Raw genomic sequence first — 22,741 nt, 5'->3', positions numbered from 1 at the left:
TGTTGTATTTCTACTCCTTGAAAGGAAACAAAGCTTTTTTTCTCAATGGACAGACAGGTCTTTTCAAAAACTCTAAATTACTTGTCATTTCAAGCAGGCCCAGCCTTGTTGATGATATTGTTGCTTAATCTAAAACACTTCAACTCCTATGTCACACAGACAAAGAGAATACTCATGCCTTGATATTTATGTTGCATAACACTTTACATTTTAGATCCTTAGAAGTTCCTCACAAACTCTGTCAGCCTTTAACTCTTCTTTCTGACAAGAAGTTTCCTGCTCCAGGTACCTCCTCAAGTGAAAAGTTTTCATAGTTTACCACACCATCTTAGGAAAATCCATATTCTTTTTTTCACTTTAAATAACATTTTGATTATCTTCTTAAGAAATGTAACCTGTTAACTCTAATGAGTAGGAGCCTTGATTTCAGTACTGTGAGACACTCTGCTGTTCTGAAGTCAGATATGCTGGATGGGCTATTTTTTGGTGGTTGGTTTTTTAATTGAAGGGCTTTTTTGGGGTTTTGGGGTTTTTTACAAATACTCAGCCAACTCTAGTGAAATTATGTGTCTCTAAAAAGCAACATTCACACATTCTTAATAACCTGTTAAATGCTTGCAACAAAGTTATCCAAAACCCTGTTTCCATTCAAGAAGCTCTGAATTGCCCAGGAACTGACTACGACGTTTAAAAAAAATTAATTGTTGCTTGGCAGTGACTGAAGAAAGGGGTAAAAAAAGGATGCATTAATAAGTACAAAGACAGTGCACCTCTGCTGTCCTTCAGTCAGCAGCCAGGTGCTAGAAGAACGAGCTCAGTGGAACACGAAGTATCAGAAGGCAGAAGCGAGAAAGCAGAAGTGCAACTGCCAGAAGGTTGGGAAAGGGGGAAGGTCAGTAGCTGCACAGGAACAGAACTGTCTTCCAGTAAAGAAAACTCACTTTGAAACCTGAACCTTCAACTTGAAACTACATTCAGCATTCCCAGTTCTCACATACTGTGACACCGAGTAGCAAAGGTTCTCTCTCCTCTGGCCAGAAATGGTGCAAGGGAGATAGAAACTTCCTACTGGATCCTGTCAGGAACTGAGTCCTGGGTGGTGAAGTTTCTGCTGGGAATTTAATGGCTTCACTTCACTGATGAATCAGACACATATGACTTACTAGGGCATTACATAAAGAAGAAAAATGCTTAGTAAGTATGAAGCTCTGTGACCAAACTTTACCTATGAGCTTCTGGCAGCTGCCAAGCGTCACAAACTAAAATGTACATAATTGGCAAATTCAAAACTAGTGGGCCAGTGAAAGGTGTGATTAAACTGGGGGCAATTCACTGTGACCTACAAGAAGCTGCCACTATGGTGAACACTTTGAAGGAAGAGGCCTCAGACCTTCTGCCTCTGTGCACCAAGACAGTGGACACCTGAACATTTGGCTGTTTCTGTTTCACTCTCTGTAAGTCTAAGCCTTTCTAACTTTACCAGATGTGGTACAGAAATGCAAGTATGGGTTTGTGATGTTTTAATGCTGTGATGAGCCTCATGGGAGGGACCAAAACAGACTCTCAACCAATTATGAGTGGTTAACACACAGAACAGTGAGGGTAGACCACAAAAATACCTGATGAGTGCCATTGACAGAATCCTGCCCACCTGACAGCAGGGAGGGCTATTGCTCCAAAAGGGAATGGCTGCATCAAGGCCAGCAGGTGTTCAAATGTTTCTTACACAATGGAACTTCACGTCTGTGGTAGCTAAAAACCTGACTTCTTGCCACAGCTTAGCATGCACAGTCAGCTTACACTGGGATTTTCCATTCTAGAGTGTCATGGAAGCAACTCCCACCTGTTTTATCAAAAGACTGAACATTGTAAGCTCGTAGTTCTGCTGGTCCAGAAAGTCTTCCAGTATTTGGAGGATTAGGGAAAAATCTTTCTTGTCTTCGAGCAGGAAGAGCTGGATCAGTGTAAGGGTCACCTAACATTGAAGAAATCACAAAAACCAGGTCTGTGAAGATTTATTCCTTCCATTCCACACAATTTTAGACCAGAAAGGTTCTCTGGGTATCTTAAGCTCTTGTAAATATACAAAGTGTCTATTAATCAGGGTGAGCAAACAAATCTTAAATAATACAGAGGAATCCCACTAAGTATATCCAATTGCTTATGTTTCTAAAGAGCTGCAAAAGAAAAAGTTCATTGATTTTTGGTTTAACTTGGGCAATCATAACTTTCAAAATTCTGCTGTAAGTTATAAACAATGGGGCCTTGAAACAAAGGTTCAACCTAGCAAAGATGGAAGACAAAATAAGTAACTGTATGTTTTAAGCCATTCTTAGGTAAGAATACTGTTTTCCATTATGTTTCATAGTGCTGTAATATGTTTCCACCAACTTGCCAGCATCAGATCTAGCAATCTGTCATGCAGCTACAAGACAAACTGCATCAGTGAGATCCAGGGGCAAAGGTGGGCTAAGAACAAGAAGGAAAGGCCAAGGAAACCAAACTACCTCTCTACAGGATCCTGTCAACAGACCACACCTGCCAGATGAGAAACTGCAGCCTGAGAGGACCCTGAGTTCTACCAGGCTTTCACACAGATGTGTATTGCTTGCTGCAGTAGTAACTGAGGTTACCTAAATTTTTTTTTCTAAACTTGTAACATTTTTTCTTCTTTATTACAGGTATCCAGGAAGGTTGTCCATACCCCCAAGTTTTTCCTTGAGAAATATCAGCAGAATTAACCCATCTCTGCTTTCCCTGAGTGGTTAAGTGCAAAACAGATATTTATCTGAAGAAGTGAGAGTGAAGACTGATTTTGCTGCTGTTAATCATTGAAGAGACAATATCAACAGGAAAACACATGCCAGACAGGATGAATGTACCATGGTACTCCTGTACTATTAATATAAATGGGTTTTTTTAAAAAAAAATGTTTTTTTACATTGTCTATTTTTTATTTAAATAAATTAGACTTAAATAAATTTTACTTCTTAAATCTCTTAGTAATTATCCAGCCCAGACAGGTCTTTTAATGCACTGAACAAACTCCCAGTAAAATGATGAAACCAAACAGTTGATTGGCCCTTGATAATACCAATATGTATTTAAAACATAGCAGAGAAGTGCAAGTGAATCACACTGTTCAAGAAGAGGAAAAAACTACTATTAAAAAAAGCCAGTTCAGTTGCACGTGCAGGTCCAAGAAAACACTTAATATTTTTAAACCCAAATAGTTAAATATATAGACTGCAAGTCAGTAAATGCTCTGTTCCATGGATACAGTAGCTAAGCAGAGTTTTTACCTGGTGGAGGCAGAATTATCCTGCGTTCTCTTTCCCAAGGAGGAGAGAGGGATCCAGTATCTGATGGTGGTCTGTGGGGATCAGTTAATCTATCAGAATTCAGCTCTCCTCTTTCACTTCCAGCTTCGTACATGGCAGTTGGTCCTCTGGATCCTAATTGAAGAAATGGAGTAGTTATTCACCCTTGTGTTTTAAATCCCCTGCCATGGCTTTCCTCATTCAGTCTGGAAACAGTGGAACAGATCATGGAATGCCAGCACTGCCAGGACACGGGAGGTGCTGGCTCCACGGGACACTCCGGCTGTTTGCTACCGACCACGAGAAGGGTTCAAAGGTGTGCAGTGAAAAGTCTTAGCTCAGTAACAGCACAGCACAGAGGACCTGCAATGCTTTTAAAAAACTAATCATTGTACAAGTTCCAGTTAATGTGAACCAGACACCAGCACCCTCATGATAAATAATCTTCTCAGTGATAAAAACCTGCTGCTAATCAAACTAGCAATTAGCAGGCTGAGAGTTAATACGGTATCATAAAACACCCATCTGCATTCAACACTCTTCTGGGTCTAATTCTTTATTCAAGAAGAAGGAAAAAAAACAAACCAAAAAAATCCGAACCAAATAATAAAAAAAAAATCCTCTAAGGCCAGGTCAACACATAATCAAGTGCACACTAAGAACCATAAAAATGAGTGATTTTAAATGGCAAGCTTTCTCTAAAACAGACTGAGTCTGAAAAATTACAAAAATACTGAATTCTGCTATCATTCCCTAGTTCTCCATGCTATAATTCAACCTAAAACTTGAAGCCATTGTATGTCTTGTTCACTCTGAGATAAGTACTATAATTGCACGTACTGAAATCCTTATGGAATAGAAATTTAGACGTATTTCCCACTAATTAAGTAGAGGCTTCACTGGGTGCAATGGTAAAAATAAATTAAACAGTAGCTTCTTTGTTACCTGCAACAGATGCTGAACTTCACTCTAGCATTTACCTACACTGCTTCCATCAGCATAAGAAATATGAACGGAGGGTAATTTTCTTCCCTTACAACCTATGCTACCCCAGCTTACTTTCACCTATTCTGGAATTTCTGAATTGTACTCCTGACACACAAACTTCCTGGTCCCTTCTATCAGTAGGGAAGAAACACTCTCTATGTATGATGGCTACTTCATATTTAGAACAAAGGGAAGGGAAACAAATTACTGAACCAGTAACTTTCTAATACCACAACCGCCAATAAAACTGCCTCATGTTTTGACAACATTCTCTCACAGACTACAGACCAATGAGATGGAAGGGGTGGTATTCTTTCTTCAGAAAAATAATTGACTCCCTTTTACTTTACAATCACATTTATTTCAGCAGAACCCAATCTGTCCAAGAAAGAAAAGACAAGGGATAAGTCTGGCTTTTTACTTTTCTTAATTTATGCTTCTAAAATGAATCCACTGACCAACCTACCAATAAAAACTAGATTTCCAATTGCATTGTTACACATTAAAAAGCTTTAGAAGCAAGCTGTAAAGCAGGAAGAGTTTGTTCAATTAACTGTTGATGTTGAATTGGATGCTTTAATACTTTTTGTCACTAACAAGAGGAAAAGGTGTAACAGGTTTATAGGAGAGGAGAGAGAAATCCAGAATAGATACATTTTCAAGGTTAAGAATTGTACCTCTTCCTCCTCCTCCACCTGGAAGCATAGGTGAAAGCCTTAAAGGACCCTCCAATAAAGTTGGAGGGGAAAGAAAAGCTCTTGTTTCAGATGAAGGCCGGCCCATTGGTGAGGGTCCATATGGGGAATGCTCTGGAACAGTTAAAACAAAATACTCAAGTTCACAATACTTAGTTTAACAGCTGTATAAATAACTTCTCATGTGAAGTTAAAAACTAAACTGTGTAACTAAAATGAAAACTGTGCTCTCATTACCATGTGTAACATATTCCCAGTCTACTCTCATCAATACTATAAATGCTCTTAGTTTCAACAAAATACTTGATGTGACCTAGAGTCACTTATGACCCAATTATTTTTTTAAATGACTGGTATTGTACATACACATGGCTAAGATAGTTTTCAAACAATTAAATATGTGTGGTCTTGGGAAACAAAACCATAAACCAAAAGAATTAGGCTCTATTTTACAATTCAATACTGTACCTCTGCCAAATGGTCTCATTGGAATATCAAGAGCATAAGGGTCTTTTTCTAAAAGTTCAAGTTTAAATTCTGCTTCAGTTAATCTGCAAAGAGACAACAAATAAGTAGTAAGTAACTAATAAACACAAAAGCTTTACCAGACTACACTGTTTACTGCCAGGCTTTCTACCTAACTGGTTAATGAAGCAAGTAAATAAATATGACAAAGGTTGTCACAGTATTCTGAACTTATGCCTGAAGTATTTCTCTATGCTGCTGAGTTTAAACCGTAATTCAGAAGTTGAAGTTGCATTTTAGATGTCACATTCCTAGTATGACATCACTCTAATTGCCCTCCAAGTATTAGTTAACCTCACACCTGAAAGTTCCTCTCAATTACCACCAACTGTTAGTTCAGCATTAACTTCTAAGATAAGCTGTGAAATCATTTTACTCACTTAAAACAAACAAACAAACAATCAATCCCCCCCCCCTCCCCTCCAAGATTTGTGTTCTAGTACTACATTCTGCTCTTTCCTCAGGTATTTCAGTACTTCACATAGTTCCTCAGTTCTTACTTTCTTGCATGTCATAATTACAGGAAAACTCAAGAGACTCCCCTTCTTTCAGAACTCAAACACTGTGATCACTCTGCTGTGTTTGGGCCACAATACATTAACAGAAAACATCAATCTGCCTAAATCCAACACATGCCAAACTGCATTTGTTTAGGAGTAGAGAAGAACTGCACTTACTTTTGTCTGTTATGTGCATTTTCTTTTTTTATATCATTGAGGTGTCTTTCAGCTGCTCGGGCTGTCAGCTTTGGGAAAGGACAAAAACCAGGCTTAGATACTGCTATTTTTTAATTAAATGCTTCACAAATATGGTAAGTCCTAAGTCCAAGACATGTGAAGTGTATATATTTTCACAAGATATGACTCATGTACAGAGCCTCACATATGTCAGCAAATTATATTAGCAGCTCTAAAACTCAAATTTTGGAGGAATGATAAGGCTTTCCTGCAGGTTCTTAAAACTTCAGAAATTAAATTCTTTGGTTATACCTGCTTTGAAGCATCTACAGATCTGAAGTCTCAAATTCTATGTAAGAATGTTGTATTTTAAAATCAGATAGATAAAATCTCTGGAATTATGACCACAAAGCACCATAGCTTTTAGCAGGATTTTATTTCAGACATTCTGTGAAAGTGAAGAATGCATTAGTCAGGAGATATTTTAAATTTTCCTGTTTGGAAAAAAAAAGGCAAAAACAAATTTTGTAGAAACATTGTTAGGAAGCTGTCAATGGAACATACTGTTCTCACAGGACATAATGTGTTCTACTTGTTGATAAAAGAAGTGAAGTATACCCAAAGAAAATATCCAAATGGCATTGAAACAAGGCCAAAAGCTTTCATTATTAGCAAAATGTCGCACATTTGTTATATGGTGTCATGTTCTTCCAGCAGATTTATTGCTATAACAAATGATATAAGATTATCATTCTACTGTGTTCATAAGTATCCAGTTTAATTTTTCCAACTATTTTATATAATAGAAGTGTTTTCAACATGCTTTTGTGTATTTATGCAAGAAATATGTTTCAAAGTGAAAGGTTGGAGATAATTTTGATGATCTGTTTTTAGTCTGAACCAAAAGGTGATAAAGCAAACTTTACAAATAATGAAAAATGAAGATGCAGAAAACACAGAAAATTAAGTATTTGGAACTTACCCAATTATCATGAGCTTTTTTCTCATGTGAAGTAATCTGTGAAAGAGACATTCATCATTCTCCGAAACCCCAAAACTTATGATTATATACTCTTTTTTATAAATTTAATGTGTGTAGGTAATTTATAATGAGGTGCCTAAACTGAAAATTCAACTTTTCAATAAAGTTATCCAGTGATCTCTGCTATGAAATCGTGTCAGTCAAAACCAGATGACATTAAGAAGAGGGAGGGGGAGGCAAAATTAGACACCCAACAAAGCCAAGCCAAATGCAGCTCACAAGCTAACAGCAAGTGGTATTCCAGTTGCAGTAAATCCCTCCTACTGGCATAGATGTTGTCACACAGCACAAAATACCTGATTCTCATAAGAACGAATGGTTCTCTCCAGCTCTTCTTCCAGGTCCTTTGCTCGCTCTCTGTAACAAAATGAGAATTTATGATATTGCAATGAAGCAGCCAGGGAAAGTTTTGAACACAATAAACTCAACAATAGCCACAAGGTGTAATTATTTTTTTTTTTAAATCCAAAAGACAGTATTGTCACTTAGGCCCATGGGATACAAAAAGTTATACTAACAGTGGACATTCTAGACCTTACATTCTAGGCAAACAGGGATGCAAACAAGAGAACAGAACCCAAACCCCAGCACACCCCCAAGTTTTCAGTGGTTTGTGATGTTTCCAGCATAAAGGCTGTCCTTCCTCACATGCCCTATCAGCCAGCCTCACCCAGCTCAGCACAGGAACTGATGGGGCTGGAGCACCACACTGTCACAGTCAGTCCCGAGGGACAGGCCCCTGCAGCACCTGCACTGAAGTTACTTCAAGACCTCATGTCTGATGCCACCTTTGCTGCCAGCTGCCTGTGCACAGCCTCTCTAGGTTCTACACTTTCTCAGCAGGTGGGCCAAAGACACAGACAATGCTTGGTTATACTCAATTTGCAATATTAATATTATAGTTAAAATTAGGATGCCTACAAAATCCATTTTCTGGATAAATCAGGAAGAGTGAATTCTGTCTTCCTGTATGGATAGTGAAGAATTTCCACAAAGAAGAAGTATTGATCACTACTGTTCAGTTAGGCCTAACTAACTGAACCCTACCCCCATAAAAAATGAAGTAAAATGGCAAATACACATTACATATTGAAAAATTATGCACAGTTAGAGGAAATTCAGAAAAAACCCAGAGGTACACATCTAGTGTAACAAAAACCAGAGCAAAGCAGCTAGGAAACAGCTACAGCAAATATTCACCCATGACAATATTTTTGTTAATAATTTCTAAGCAACAGGACTATCTGAAAAGCTTTGAGAAATAGAAATAGAATACTATAACTATAAAGCATAAATGTTAGCTCAGTAGGAAAACTGAACATACCATTTATTTCACATTCTCTTAACTTTTTATTTTTAGCTTTGTTCAGTAAAAGGAACTAGATTAGAGACCCACTTCTACCACACCATTAAAGCTACTGTATCAGTACAATTAGGATTCTAATGGAAGAGCAGATGCCATAATCTTCAACACCCAAATGTTTTAACATTTTAACTTTTTTTAAAAGTAAAACCACCCTGTATTAGTCTGTATTATTACACACAAACCAGTGTCTAACACACATATACCACAAAGAAACTGGAAGAAAATACATTTGCATATACTGTGGTTTTTTAAAATTCTCTATTTGCACTTTCTTCACTTTGGAACAAGTGATTAACAACTAAAATCTGCAATTACCTGTAGCTGTTAAGTTCTTCAGCAGCATGAATAATTTTTTCATCTACTTTAGAAAGCTTTTCTTCCTTCTGTAGACGCTCCCTCTCTTCTACTGTCAACTTCCTTTAAACAAAATTCAAAAACGATGGTTAATTTTGTTTCAAGTCAACAATCTTGAAAGCAGCCACAAATCATATCAAACAAACTAAAACCCAAACTACACGAACAGTCAGAGATTTGTTCTGGTATTTTCTAAAAATAATTTTCTAGAGGAAAAAAAAGATTGTTACTAGCTATTTAAAGAAAAAGAAGTCTTTCCAGGTCCTGCTTTTTTGTCCTAATGCCTTATTGGTCATTACAGAAGAAAAAACTCATGCATAAGATTCTGCAGAACACACATGGATACACTGCTGAGTACAGCCCTGAATGGATAAACTAGTCATTTTCCTGTGAACAGCAGCTCTTATCAAGCTGTCTAAATTGTGGATCTTATGAACATGATTTAAATTTATTTTCTACTCAATCTTCATTACCTACTTTTTCATTTTCCCTGTTTGAACGGACCAAGTTTTTAAATGTTGCCTTAATTAATTCCAAGGGGTTTTTGTGCTGCTACATCACCCCACCTGCTTCTCCCCACTCCTTTTTGGCTTTTCTAAAATTCTTTGATAAGCACTGTACATTTGCTGAGTTTTAGCAAGGGTATTTTTAAATATCATCCACACAGTCTGCTTTCTGCCTGCTTATTGTATCTTTTTTTTTAACAGGTTTCTTCCCACTCCCTCCCTGCTCTTTTTTGTAAAATCAAAATACTAATGCAGTGATTTCTAGGATTTATTGCATCTACAAAGATGCTAAACATCTACACAAATATACATGCTACAGAGCAGATTACTGAAAGTAATACTTCAAAAAGGTCCCGCACACTGCTCAGTACAGGATCTAGTGTTGTGCTGATTCTCTTGCTGCCTTCAAGATTATGCCCACCCTTTGAAGAAATAATCTCTGATTAGCAAAACTGTAATTTTATGCATGCCCTGAAGTGATGTGCCCTGCTGCCCCACACACACACTCCTGAAGATTACCATATGCCCTGGACCAAATTTAATTTCTAGTCCTAAACATATTTCTGATTTCAATCACTAGGTCATAATCCCTACTAACATTCTGACTGTGAGGCAGATAGTACACCCTTCAGCTTCTGGTTTTCTTGGTGAAGAAAGCCTGATTCACAAGGGCTCTATATTGCTTACCACCAAGAGCTTGCCTATGCTTTTAGTTTTATATAAGTATTGTCATTCCTCTGACATTCCTTGCTCTATTATATAAAATATATCTCACAGTTAAAGCACCAACTTATTTTCTTTTAGCAACTTTGATACATGTATTACATCATATAATAATTCAATTAAAGAAAAAATAATCAAGCTGTCCTACTTTAATTGCCTTATTTCATAGATTAAAAATCTGTTACTTCTTTGTTTCTGTACTTGCTTGTGGTAAAGTCCTAAAATGAATTGTTTCATGCCAACAGCTTCTATAAACTACTGTAAACACAAATGTACATGAAAGCATAATAAATTGTCTTCACAATGCAGAAAATTCTGGAAAGCAGTATTCAAACTTTCAATAATTTTCATTCTTCCAAATCAGAGTGACATTCAAATCCAACAGCAAGCATTGAAGATAAGAAGAGGAACCAGCACCTGTGTAGTTTAATTTCATTTTCTTGATAAAGCTCAGTCATTACTTTAAGTTTCTGCTGAAGCTTTTGAACTTCGCTTTCAAAAGATTCATTTTCAGACTGCAAGGAAGCTTGCTGGCTTTGGAGGGTTTCTATGCGTTCTGTCAAAATTAGAAATAATTATACTGGGATAACACATTGGCAATATTTCAGTATACAAAAGTCTGTAAAAACCTTTGATCCTATGTTGATTTAGTAACATAAGATACAAAGTTAACATATTTCAATATATGACACAAAATGAGAAACCAGCAATTATACTCTCTACCTGCCATGAAGTGCAGCCCTGTGTATCAGGCCTTTGCTCCAAACCACCTAACTTCTTTGAAAACAACTCAGTTTTGTAATTCAGAATCTAAATTTTCATTTAGAGCTCTTACTATTGTAATTATTTCACTAAAGGAGTACAACTAGCACCACCATACACTCTTGCAGATTTACCTATACAAGGTCCTCCTCAACAGCCTGAATGGATAACTCAGATTTGTCAAACTACCTTTATCTTTCCAAATTGAATTCAAATTCATGTTTCTTTTCCTATTTACTATTCCTGTGTCTCTTCTCAAGAAATGTAACAAGGCTTCAAGTAAGTTTGAACATCTCCATGGGACAGAGCTACAGTCAATTTGGAGAACACACCAGCGCAAGGAACATGTTTAAAGGACTGTAAAGAAACTGAAAAATACAGTCTGACAGAGTATTTCACCACCCAAATAACAAAGCCATACATTCACAAGTGCTGGCTACCCTGCCAGCTATGATTATGAAAGCAATAGCTAATTACAGGTTTTAATTTGAACTTGAGTTGTTTTCATTTCCTAAGGTTTAATTCACTATGTCCTACACAACAGAGGAAAAGAAACAGAGCAGGATGTTTTTTAGCTCAATTCTCTAAATGCAGTACTTTATATTTTAAGGATTGAGCTTGCACCCATTACAAACTAACTATAATTAAGCCACCCTTTTAATAGATGGTTTTAAAATTTAGAATAAAACTTCACTGTTTCATGTCCAGAAATTATGTAAAGAACGTACTATGTATTTATTAACACTACTTTGCTCTTGTATTTTAAGATTCTATAGCTAACTTTATAGTTACAGAATATTTCAACAGAGTACAATCAAATTACAACTTTGATTGCTCCACATCTAAAATCATGTATTTAAAATAGCCAAGCAACTTAAAAACTAATTTTAAAAATCAAGTAGTTATTACTGTAAACTTAATTCAGTTTTTACTGGAATTAATACTTGCAGCCTGTAATACCATTTTACCAAAGCAGCATCTTAAAGCCAAAAAAGAATTTAATTACCCATAAGTTCCTCTTTAGCTTTATTTTCATCAGACAGTTTTGAATACATTTGGTCTCTTTCTGCTTCCATGGTCTTTAAACAAGCATTTAACTACAATCAAAATTGAAAAAAAAAAGGAGAACATTATAAGATTACAAGATTAAGAAAGTGCTTGCATGCAAAAATATCTAATTAAACTTTAAAATATGCTAAACTCTGATACTGGTATTACCAGAATAACTACATATTAGTTAGTTTCCCCTCTTCTACCCACAAGCTACTTAAAATCACATACCTTTGCAGCATAGATCAATTTCTTTACAGTCCGTTTTTGCTCATCATCTGCTTGAAGGAATAGAACAACAAATCACATAAAAAGCATGAAAGGGTTTGTGACAGAGCTTACTGCTATTATTTGGTTTTTATACAAGAGCAATGCCAACATACAACATAGGTATGCTAACAACAGGCACAGCATACTTGGAGGATAAAGGAGCAAAACCAAAGCAGGGGTGTGAGTAGAAGATATGCCATTGTAGTGCTTTGTTTGCCAGTCACAACTCAGACTGGTCATGCTAACAGCGAGATGCTGAATACACGCTCCGAGACTGATGGGCTTGTGCCCTGCGGTACCATAAGTACCAGCACAAAAAGAAGCTGCAGCAAGAAAGAGGAGGAAGAAGAGCTTTTCTGTGTTGCTGTTTAAGGGGACTCACATCTACACCCTTAGATGACACTGCTACCACACTGCCTGCAACAAGCAACACCTCTGTAAGGATAAGGAAGAAAAAATTAGGCTCTAAGGACCCTCAGTACTACTGCTGGGAGGAACTTGAAGAATAAATAAAAGCAGGATTTCCACCTAGAAATGCCACAAAGTCACTGCTTAATATACAGACATGTATTGCAGAATTCTGCAAGAGACTGGCCACTGAGTCTTTACATTGCTCTATGACAGTCTGTATGCCACACAGTGCTGAACAGGAAAATAGGTTGCTATTCCAGAGATGTCCAAGCATCAGTTAACTGTCCAACATGAATGACCTTGGGTGAGATTTAAAAATCTGACTTCTATAAAGCTAATCTTGCAACTTTTCTGGCAGTTAGTCAGTTCTGTATTTCTAAAACATCTGTTAAATATTTAAATAGGGAAACCATACCTAAGTGCTCTCCATTCTCTGTTTCCCCCTTTATATCTGTGTCCCAGTGGTTGTCTTCAGTGTCACCATCTTCTTGTATTGCTGAACTCCAGTCTTTCATGTTCAGTATATATTGTGTCAGTGACTAAGAAAAAGCACACAAGAACCTCACAAACAAATAAAAGCAATGAAAATGTAGCTATCATTACAATTTCTTTATTTAGGTCCCTTAGTAGATTAAGTCAGGCCCACATACAAGATTCTAGATGTCTGATAATACTTTTTCTATCAAAGCATGTATTTGCAGGTCAACAGGCACATCCTTGTGAAGAATTTTCAGACAGCTCTAAGCATGGATGATTTTAGTGTGGCTTGTATATGTAAGGTACACAACTAGAGGAATATACACTCAAGTTCCACACTACAAACTGGGGACAGGGGGGAAAGCCAATACTCTATCAGAACTAAAAGAGTTTTTCCAGACAGCTCCATTGTAGTGCTAAGCAACCTTTTTTTGCTTAGCCAGAAACATTACATTAGAGAATAGAGACAGCAAACAAAAGCCCCAAACAGTGTAAGGCATATTGAGACAAAGAGAGGTTGTCAGGCTTTCTTGGAACTCTATGATTAGCATCAGTCTGAATAATTTGATTAAATCCTAAATGTCCTAATTTACCTTAATTTGGCTCTCTTTATTTTTCAAAACTTCTTCTACATCTGTTTTAGAAGACTCAAACATCTTTGTTTGTTCATTTAGTTCACTAAGTTGTTCACCCCATCCTTCAGCTTCTTGTAAAAGCTAAAAAGGGAAATACCAGATTAGTGTGACTGTCTACAAAACCAAGAATTGAGGATGAATAGTACTGAGTTACAGGTATTGGCTATACATAAGTGGGATTTAAACCTCTCACCCACCAGTAAGAATTAACAGAGATAAGAGTACAAGAAAGTTATAGCCATAGAGTTGAAAATTAAGACTTCTATGTTTAGTTCAGCTGCTTTAGCTGCTATAGCTGTCCATTGTAATTAGTTGTTAGGATATTTTAAGCATTTATAGCACGTGTTTAGTTTATTCCACTGAAGTTTAAAAACCTTGACGTGACAGTAGCAATGAATATAAAATAGTGACAATTTATTTAACAATGACATACACTGGAGAATGGATGGAAAACACACCCCAACAGGAATACACACTTCTGAAATGGTGCCTGTGTCTTTTCAACTTAGAAACAGTCAGAAAAGTAAGGGAAAACAGGAAGCTTTTAGGCAGTTATTTATAGTCATGTGACTTGCAATACTGTACTATTTCTCTTCCTCCATACCTCCTGAAATAGTTTTAAAATATTATTTTAAGAAAGCTTCCCCATTAATGAAAGTCACAGCTGTGTGTAATCAACACCTACTAGTATGTATCTCTGCAATTGACTCTGCTTAACTAAAATGATAGGTAGGTTCCAAGGTTACATTTTACAGATATTCCCTAGTAAAATCTCACTTCACAAAAATATTTAACTGAGTAAAGGGATTAGAACACCTTATCACCAGCTATTAAAAATAATGACTGCAACATATTAACTCATGACATTGTGGGAACAAAATTGAGCAGATGCAAATTTCTGTTAAGACAAAACACGTGCTACCACAACATGGGGTAAAGTACAACCAAACTGTCTTAAGAGTCTGTCAAAAAATACTGCTCTAAGTTGCAGAACAGGCTATCAATTTAAGAGTAGTAAAAGTACAGAAAAGAATAACTAAGTTGAGCAAGAAGAACATAACAGGCAGTTATACTAAAAATACAACCAGAAAATGGTAATTAAACAGGGGAACTGCCATGCAAATAGACAAGCAAGCTTGAACACTTATCAAAGAGAAACCAGACAGCACAGAACAAAAGGTATGTGACTAGAATTGAATTAACACACATTGCCCCTTGGCACACAATTGCACTTTCCAAGCCATAAAAGCCACGTTTGAATTTGCAGCATCATGCAAACAACATAATAGGGATTAGAAGACATACACAGACAACTATTTTTATCATTTCCATCATCAAAAGATGACTTTTAAGAGATTTCTTCTTCATGAAGCCAATGAGAAAATAAATTTACATGACTTTATAGACCTGTAAGAATTACAATAAAGAGAAACAGCAAGGATTTGCAATGAGCTAAAGCAATATGTATTTCTAATGATCCTGAAGAAGAAAAACAAACCAGCAAAGCAGAGAAGTTCATTAACACTTTCCTTGTTCAACCTAAAAGGCCCAATCCTCTGACACATAACAAACCTGAAACAGCACATCTCCTATAAAGTTTAAGCTATGATGTGCCAGAAGATTATGACCCATTTATGCAAATGAACAGAGGAAGAAAGGACTCTAGTTTCTGTGAACAAATAACACCTTTGTTACCTTTTGAGCATATGTGAAATTCCATCTTTGAAAAAAAAAAGTAAGAAACAAAAACAAAGTAGGATATGTATATTCTGATACAGTAAACTAACACTCAGTTAGAAAGCACCTCAGAAATGAGAACACAAATAAATAAAGCAGACACTTTCTCTTTTTTCCTTATCAGGCTCCAGCAACAAATAATATTAGGTTATTTATCTACTAAAAAGCAGAACAAACTACAATATGCAAAAATATTCCCAAACTACTAAAAACTGCAACAAACCTCAGTTAACAACAAAGTGTAGCAATTAATCCTAAATAATGTGGTTAAGGAAATACTTATATTTTGTTTTGTCTGGAAGGAATACAAAAGAATTTTTTTCATCTAGGAACATGGCAATTAAACACTGAAAATTGTTTTTACTGATTTTCCCCCCCCCTGGTTTTCCTTGATGTAAAATGATTCCCTAAGAAATATAGGCAATTGCCAGCACTTTGTATTATCTTTCTCTAAGTACTATTTTTTTTACTTTATTAAAAAGGAAGGAAAGTGAAGATTTTTGTCACACAAAAATAATTAGATCATTTCTATTTGAACCCAAGAAATGACCATAGGGGGGGAAAAAAGAAAACTCCTCTCTATTAAAAATTTATGTATTGCTTCTCAAAATTTATTACATAAGAATACTGTCACATTTGAAACATAGCACTGAGACCAGATCCTTCCTCCTCACAAAAACAAAGAGGATGTAGAGATTAGAAAAAAAAAAAGACTCTTGAAAGAATATAATTCTCAAGTAACTTAATCTCACAATTGTAACAGTCAAATCCACTTCTACTCCACCCACAGCTCTTAATAAAACTGTCTTCCTTTTTTGCCAATCACAAACATAGACTGCTTCTAGAATTAGGGAAAAAGACCAAGTTTTACTAACAGAGTTGTGCAGAACTGAAAAAAAAAATATTTCATGTATCTCTTTCTTTTCTCCTGAACCACTAAGTTTGACATACACCATGTTTTGACAGAGAGGACTAAAGCACTCCCCAGCTTTTTATAAGACTAAATATGCTAAAAAGCAACAGGCCTGTACTTCCACTCCCATCACTACTCTTTCCCCCATGCAAATATCTTATCAGATTATTCCTCAGACAACAGGGTGATAATATCTCCCAGATCACCAATCAGTCAGGAAAATAAGCACATATCCATTAAAACCACAACAAACCATCTCAAACCAACATTACACAGAACATTAAATGTTCATAGAAAATATCTATTTATTAGGAAAAAAGAAATAGCTACACTGTAAAGCAACCTATTGCAAAGGACAACTATTGCATATACTAAATATTTTAAAATATTCAGTGTTCTTTGTGATCTGGCTACAGCACTGAGGAAAATAGACAATTAAATTTGGGAAGTAACAATCTTTTCTGTTCCTCTCTATTACGTACCTGACTTTCAATTAATACAGTGGTACAGTGGTACCAAAGTATGTTTTTTACCTGCCTTCTGAATACTCTGAAATTCCTCAATTTCTTTGGTTTTCTAGACCAAGTAAAAGAATTTTCTCTCTGCCTCTGTAGAAAATCTTAGCAGTGGACTTGTTCAGGTATTTCTGCTTTCCAACAGGTCTCAGCAAAGTTCTTACCAAACTTACATTACCACATGCTCTCCTTCCACTGAGCTCCATGCATGATTCCCCACAGACTGTAACTACTGCATTTCTTTTAAAACAGAATTATTTTAGACAAACATAAAATTGTTTTAAAAACCATGTCCTCTTCCTCATTCCATTTACTAAAACACACAAGAGGTTAGTACACTTATTGAAGATGAGCTCTTTGGAGAAATCATATTTATCAGTATCATAGGAAAACAGTATTTCTAAGGATGACTAGGAAGAACCTACCTGTTTCTCACTTTCCTGGAGATGGCTGTTTTCATCTACCGCATCTTGAACAGATGTCTTGAGTCTCTCAGTATTAATCTGATACACTTTTAGGGTGGACTTGGCCTAAATGAAATTAAAAAGTCTGTTGCTTAAATGGTATTGGTGAAGATATAGGCAGGGTCATGATGGTATTACCGGACTTGTCTTAGGTTTTCTGGCTGTGCTACATATATATTCTCACATTTTCTCTACAATTTCAACAGTTTTTGCTGATTGTAGTTTTACAATACTATGTATCATTGAGGAGTAAGAAAATTAAGAAAAGACAAGGTAACTACTTCTCAATAAATGCCAATCACTATATGAAGTTAAAAGTTGCCCACACCAAAGTACTAAGTTTACAAACTCTTTTGGTTTACACAGCATATGATCTCTGCACCCCTAATAGAAAAAAAAAATTAAAGCAGTAACTACATGGCGAATATAGAAATTGCAAAGATTTGAAAACAGAAACTACAAAGGTTAGACATACCTCATCAATTTGTGACTGGATAGATTTTTCTTCATTCTCTAAAGACTCCACTTTCTCCTGAATTTCAGCCACCTGAAAATTATTAGTTGTCATACACCTTCTTTCACATATTTGACTGACAATGTCTAGGCAATTGATAAAATTATTTTTATTTTTAAACTGAGAAAGTTCTACTGCTGAGTCAGTAAAAATGTGTGTAAAAACATGTTGCAACAAAACCCGCTTTTCTTCTTTTGAGTATTTTCTTTATCATTTTTCTAATGTTACAGGGAAGACAAAATGGAAAATGTAGTTTTTATTTCAGAACACACAAAGAAAATAGTGTGTCTTATCTGCAGAGATTTTTTTCTGTGAGAATTTTTTCTTAAATGAATAGAAAGAAAGACAGGATTCTAATTATTCCTACCAAGGTATCATTTTCCGACTGCTTCGATTTTTCTTCTTCCAGCTCTTTTTCTAGATTTTCTACTTCCTCGTTGAGTTTCAAGTTTGACTTGTTCAGCTTTTCATGCAGTTCCTAAATTCAAGTTGGTTTGTGAGTTAATAAAACAGTTGATATTAATTACATATGAAGACAACAAATATATTTTAAATATGACAGCAAAGTATGTTTCACTCAAATACTCTAGAGACTCCTGCATGAACAAAAGCCCTAAGAATTAGCTCTGCAGGATCTGAGGTGCAAAATGAAATAAACCTACTTGCTTTTTTTTTAACATGAAGTTAACAGAGTCTATTAGGTATTTGATTCACTTATCCAGAACTCTTTTACAAATATATTCTCAGTTTGGGGGATATAAACAAAGTAGTGGGAATTTTTCTTTAAAACTGTGCACCTGTAGACTGTGGACATTATTTGAATTAGATAAGATGTGAGAAAAGAAATAATTCATGCACTACCCTCTCTCCTAGAAATGTGAACAATTTACTTCTTAAATATTGTCCAATATGTCATTTGTTCTAGTATTACTCATCCTCAATGCAATTGTTAAAAAAAGGCTTTTCTTAATTTAAATGATTTGATTTTAAGTCATTTTCAGTAACCCAATTAAAACTATTGCGTTGGAGTTCTTGGGTTTGTCTTACTTTTTTTGCTACTGTTTTTACTCTGTTTGTTTGGGTGTTTTTTAATATGGGCCACATTTTTCCTAAAATACTGCCTTATACTGTAGAAGTAACAATTTCCATTCATCTGTTTACCTCAAAAAAAGATGTGTCTGTTGATTCTTTCGTTGTGTTACCATCCTTCAGAGACAATTGTAAATCTTCAAACTGAAAAGGAATTACTTTATGTCAGAATATGGGTAAATACCAGCATTAATTTGCAATGCTCTAGTCTGAAACACATACATCACCTAAATATTCAAAATGCACTTTGCTGGAAATCAGGAAAGCCTTAACCCTACTACACTATCCCAGTTATATAAACAAAAAAAAGACATTTTGAAATTGCTTCCAGTGAAATATATTGTACTGAGAGTTTGAAGTCAAAACTTGCCAACACCTTAATTGCTCTTAAAGACATTGACAGAAAAAAACATTTGAGGAATCCCTTTGAAAGCTTTAAAACATCTTACTTTTAGAAAAGTTAATACTTTACTTGATAGAATCCATTTCTACAACACATCTGAAAGCAATAAATGAGGACTTTTACCTCTTTTTTGCAGAGGCTGAGTTTTTCAAGAATTTTGCATTTTTCTTCAACTAGTTCAGCAACTTTATTGGCAAGCTGTTTTTCCCTTCCTAAAAAGTGAAAGAGAAGCAAATGTTGCATCATCCAAATAATCAAAGGTGAAAAAAGAAATAATAAAGTCATATTCCAGTGAAATATAAAGAATTAAGTATCAAAAATAAGCTTACCTACATAAAGTCGACTTCTAACCTGGAAAAAAAGAGAATAAATATTGAAAATGTCTGATCAATTACTCTCACAGAATATCTGAAAACTAATCTTTTAAGCTGTGATTCCATGCCAAGTTTAACCATGGAACTTAAAAAAGGAATATAAATATGGCTCCTACTAAAAACAGGCAATCATATCCGCTGCTCTCACCCTCTCCATGTCTGTGTGTTTGCCCTGTCCTTCTCCCACTCTTATCAGACAAAAGAGGGGAAAGGAGATTAGTTTTCACCTGGATCACTTTAACAACACACCTCTGTATATTCACCACATAACAAATAGTCAGAAGAGTAGGAAAGGGAAGGGAGGGGGAAGCTCCACACGTGAGCTCAGATTTCCTATTGGGAAAGATCTCCCACACATTACAACATAAAACAGCAAAAGCTGCAGTAAGGTACAACCTGATGGGCATCCTTCAAGTGCCAAGTGAGCAGCTGCCATGTAGGGTCTAGTGCACTAGAATCAAAATCTAACAAACTGCAGGGCAAAATCTGTCACAAATGGCCTCTACAAGGATGCAGAACTTGGCTGAACCCACAGAACTGTTACAACACAGCATTTCTCTCAGGCTGGGCCTGGGTCATGTGCCTAATGTAACAATGGGGCCCTCAGATCTTCCCTGTTTCCTCCTAATTTAAAGCCAAGGAATCCAAATAACGAAAAAAGCCTAAGAAAGTTGTAAGTATGCTTTTATCCTATCATCCCCAATGGATGGCTAATTACTCCATTACTTTTCAGTAACCATCAATTCTTCAAGGAGCAGCCGGTGCAGTTCTAAGTATGGATGACTGAAAATGCTATCAATAACTTCTGTAATATCTCCTGCCTTAAGTGGCGTGTGCAGGAGGAAAACAATAACCAGGTTAGCTTGTTTGCATGATTTCAGCTCAAATGCCTTATGTATCACCCAGAGGGATGCCTCTAGAGAACAAAAGGTGTGACCAAATTATAGTTACTTAACTTACATTAACACTGATCCCCTTACAGAGAAGGTTAGTTCATGTTAAAACCCTAAAAATGCAGCTGCTCATAACTGAAAAACTAACCAGCTATGAAACCAGTCTTAAAACATGAGTGTCATTACACCTACTACCCAAATCACAATGCCTGTATCAGAGTATGTGAAAAATGGGAAGAAGTTTAGAATACTGAATTACTGATACTGACCCCATTTCCGTAGCAGGGAAAGTACGGTAGGCAACTTTTATTACTCAGATCTTTACTTATTCTCGAGAGAAGATAGGCATTACCTCAAAAATATAATCTGATTTGTGCATTGAAAGGTTTCAGTACTGCAACTCTCAAAGTCATCAGATTAGTGCTCACAAAGAGCACGCAGTTAAATTGGTTCAGTGTTCCAGTGTTGCAATAAACAGAATCCAGGCATCACTGTTCAAAGAGTTGTAAAATGCCTCCCTTGACAGGAAACCACATGGATTGCTTTTGCTTGAAAGACCTGAGCTGCTCTGGCCATGGTCAAGCTAGTCACAGAGATATCAATACATACACCCTAGGGAAGACATCTGTATCCTGTGAAAATAATTTAAGGGCTGACTTTGAAAGTCCAGTGTAGAAATTAAAAAGAAAAGAGGAAGCCTTACTGCAGCGAGTTTCATTGCATTTCCTCTTACAACAGTCACTCACTACATATTCAAACACTTATTATCTTGACAAAACAGACTTTTCAACTTCTGTTTTAGTGAAATTCTAAATTCAATCACAATAGATTTAAAACTCTGAAGCATTATCTATCTTGAACAGGAAGGATAACAACTTCAATGCAAACTATTAATGCACTCTATGTATCTGCAAGTAACTTGAACACTTTCCATGCTGGTTTTGTCTGGAATAGAGTTAATTTTCTTCACAGTAGCTGGCATGGGACTGTATTTTGGACTTGTGCTGAAAAGCACTGAAAACACATGGATGTTTTAGATATTGCTGAGCAGTGTTCACACAGAGTCAAGACCTCTTCTGCTTCTCACCCACAAGGAGGCTGCAAGTTCACAAGAAGCTAGGAGGGGACACAGGGCAGCTGATCTCAGCTATCCAGAGGGATAACCCACACCATGCTGACATCATGCTCAGCATAAAAAGCTAAGGGGAGGAGGAGGAAGGGGGAGTATGTGGAGTGATGGAGTTTGTCTTCTAGAGTAACTGCTACATGTGATGGAGCCCTGCTTTCTTGGAGACAACTGAACACCTGCCTGCCCTTGGGAAGCAGTGAATCAATTCTCTGTTTTGCTTTGTAGCGTGCACTGCTTTTGCTTTTCCTATCAAACTGTCTTCATCTCAACCCACAAGTTTTCTAACTTTTAGTCCTCTGATTCTCTCCCTCTTTCCAACCTGACAGAGGGAGCAAGAGAGTGGCTGTGTGGTGCTTAGTTGCTCTCTGGTGTTAGACCACAACACTTACTGATTGATAACTTCTGTACAGGAACAGCAGAATTGTCAAGGCTCCAACAATGCCAGCACAAATCACTATTTCCCACGGGAAACCATACAGATCAGGCCCAGGTCTCATATCTTCAGGCAGTGAAGCCACAGCCTGAAAAGTAAAGTAAAAAGCTTCAGCTAAAGGAAAAGAGGCTAATATTATCCACAGAAACAGACATTACATGTTGACATTGTTTACTTCCAAGGCTTGTATATCTATTTTTTTCCAAAACTCTGAGAAAATGGTTAACAGAAGCATTTGATTTTTAAATGACAGATTTACCAGGTGAAGGAAGAAAGTTCCCACAAGACATGAAAACCAGCAGATAAAGCTCTGAAACCTTTTCTTTCCGTGACTATCAATTATCACAGAATTATTTGGGTTGAAAGGGATCTAAAAGATCATCTAGTTTCAATCCCTCTGCCAGTGGCAAGAGCACTTCCCACTGGACCTACTTCCTCAAAACCCATCCAGCCTGCTCATGAACACTTCCTAGAGAT

General features: G+C 36.3%; 1 protein-coding gene across 4 annotated transcripts in view; it reads right to left on the bottom strand.

Annotated features, from left to right (window-relative positions):
• Positions 1 to 22,741, bottom strand: part of MIA2 (MIA SH3 domain ER export factor 2) — a 36,492-nt gene that overhangs the window by 2,768 nt on the left and 10,983 nt on the right. For 2 of the 4 annotated variants that reach the window (XM_066552392.1, XM_066552393.1), the window contains exons 2-21: positions 22,221 to 22,352; positions 19,765 to 19,786; positions 19,559 to 19,647; positions 19,105 to 19,176; positions 18,311 to 18,421; positions 17,905 to 17,976; positions 17,391 to 17,495; positions 13,759 to 13,881; positions 13,104 to 13,227; positions 12,239 to 12,288; positions 11,964 to 12,054; positions 10,613 to 10,751; positions 8,928 to 9,029; positions 7,543 to 7,603; positions 7,187 to 7,222; positions 6,205 to 6,272; positions 5,471 to 5,553; positions 4,985 to 5,116; positions 3,303 to 3,455; positions 1,844 to 1,975 (exon numbers count right to left, since the gene is read on the bottom strand). In XM_066552392.1, coding sequence (XP_066408489.1) covers positions 1,844 to 1,975; positions 3,303 to 3,455; positions 4,985 to 5,116; positions 5,471 to 5,553; positions 6,205 to 6,272; positions 7,187 to 7,222; positions 7,543 to 7,603; positions 8,928 to 9,029; positions 10,613 to 10,751; positions 11,964 to 12,054; positions 12,239 to 12,288; positions 13,104 to 13,227; positions 13,759 to 13,881; positions 17,391 to 17,495; positions 17,905 to 17,976; positions 18,311 to 18,421; positions 19,105 to 19,176; positions 19,559 to 19,647; positions 19,765 to 19,786; positions 22,221 to 22,352 — 1,897 coding nt within the window. The remainder of the gene's footprint in view (positions 1 to 1,843; positions 1,976 to 3,302; positions 3,456 to 4,984; positions 5,117 to 5,470; positions 5,554 to 6,204; positions 6,273 to 7,186; positions 7,223 to 7,542; positions 7,604 to 8,927; positions 9,030 to 10,612; positions 10,752 to 11,963; positions 12,055 to 12,238; positions 12,289 to 13,103; positions 13,228 to 13,758; positions 13,882 to 17,390; positions 17,496 to 17,904; positions 17,977 to 18,310; positions 18,422 to 19,104; positions 19,177 to 19,558; positions 19,648 to 19,764; positions 19,787 to 22,220; positions 22,353 to 22,741) is intronic. The other 2 variants (XM_066552391.1, XM_066552394.1) reach the window with 2 other exon arrangements.

The sequence above is a fragment of the Molothrus aeneus genome, chromosome 6 (genome assembly GCF_037042795.1).
Source record: "Molothrus aeneus isolate 106 chromosome 6, BPBGC_Maene_1.0, whole genome shotgun sequence".
NCBI classification, from domain to species: Eukaryota; Metazoa; Chordata; class Aves; order Passeriformes; family Icteridae; genus Molothrus; species Molothrus aeneus.
The sequence above is the reverse complement of the archived record's forward strand: the minus strand, read 5'-3'. Positions and strand labels throughout refer to the sequence as shown.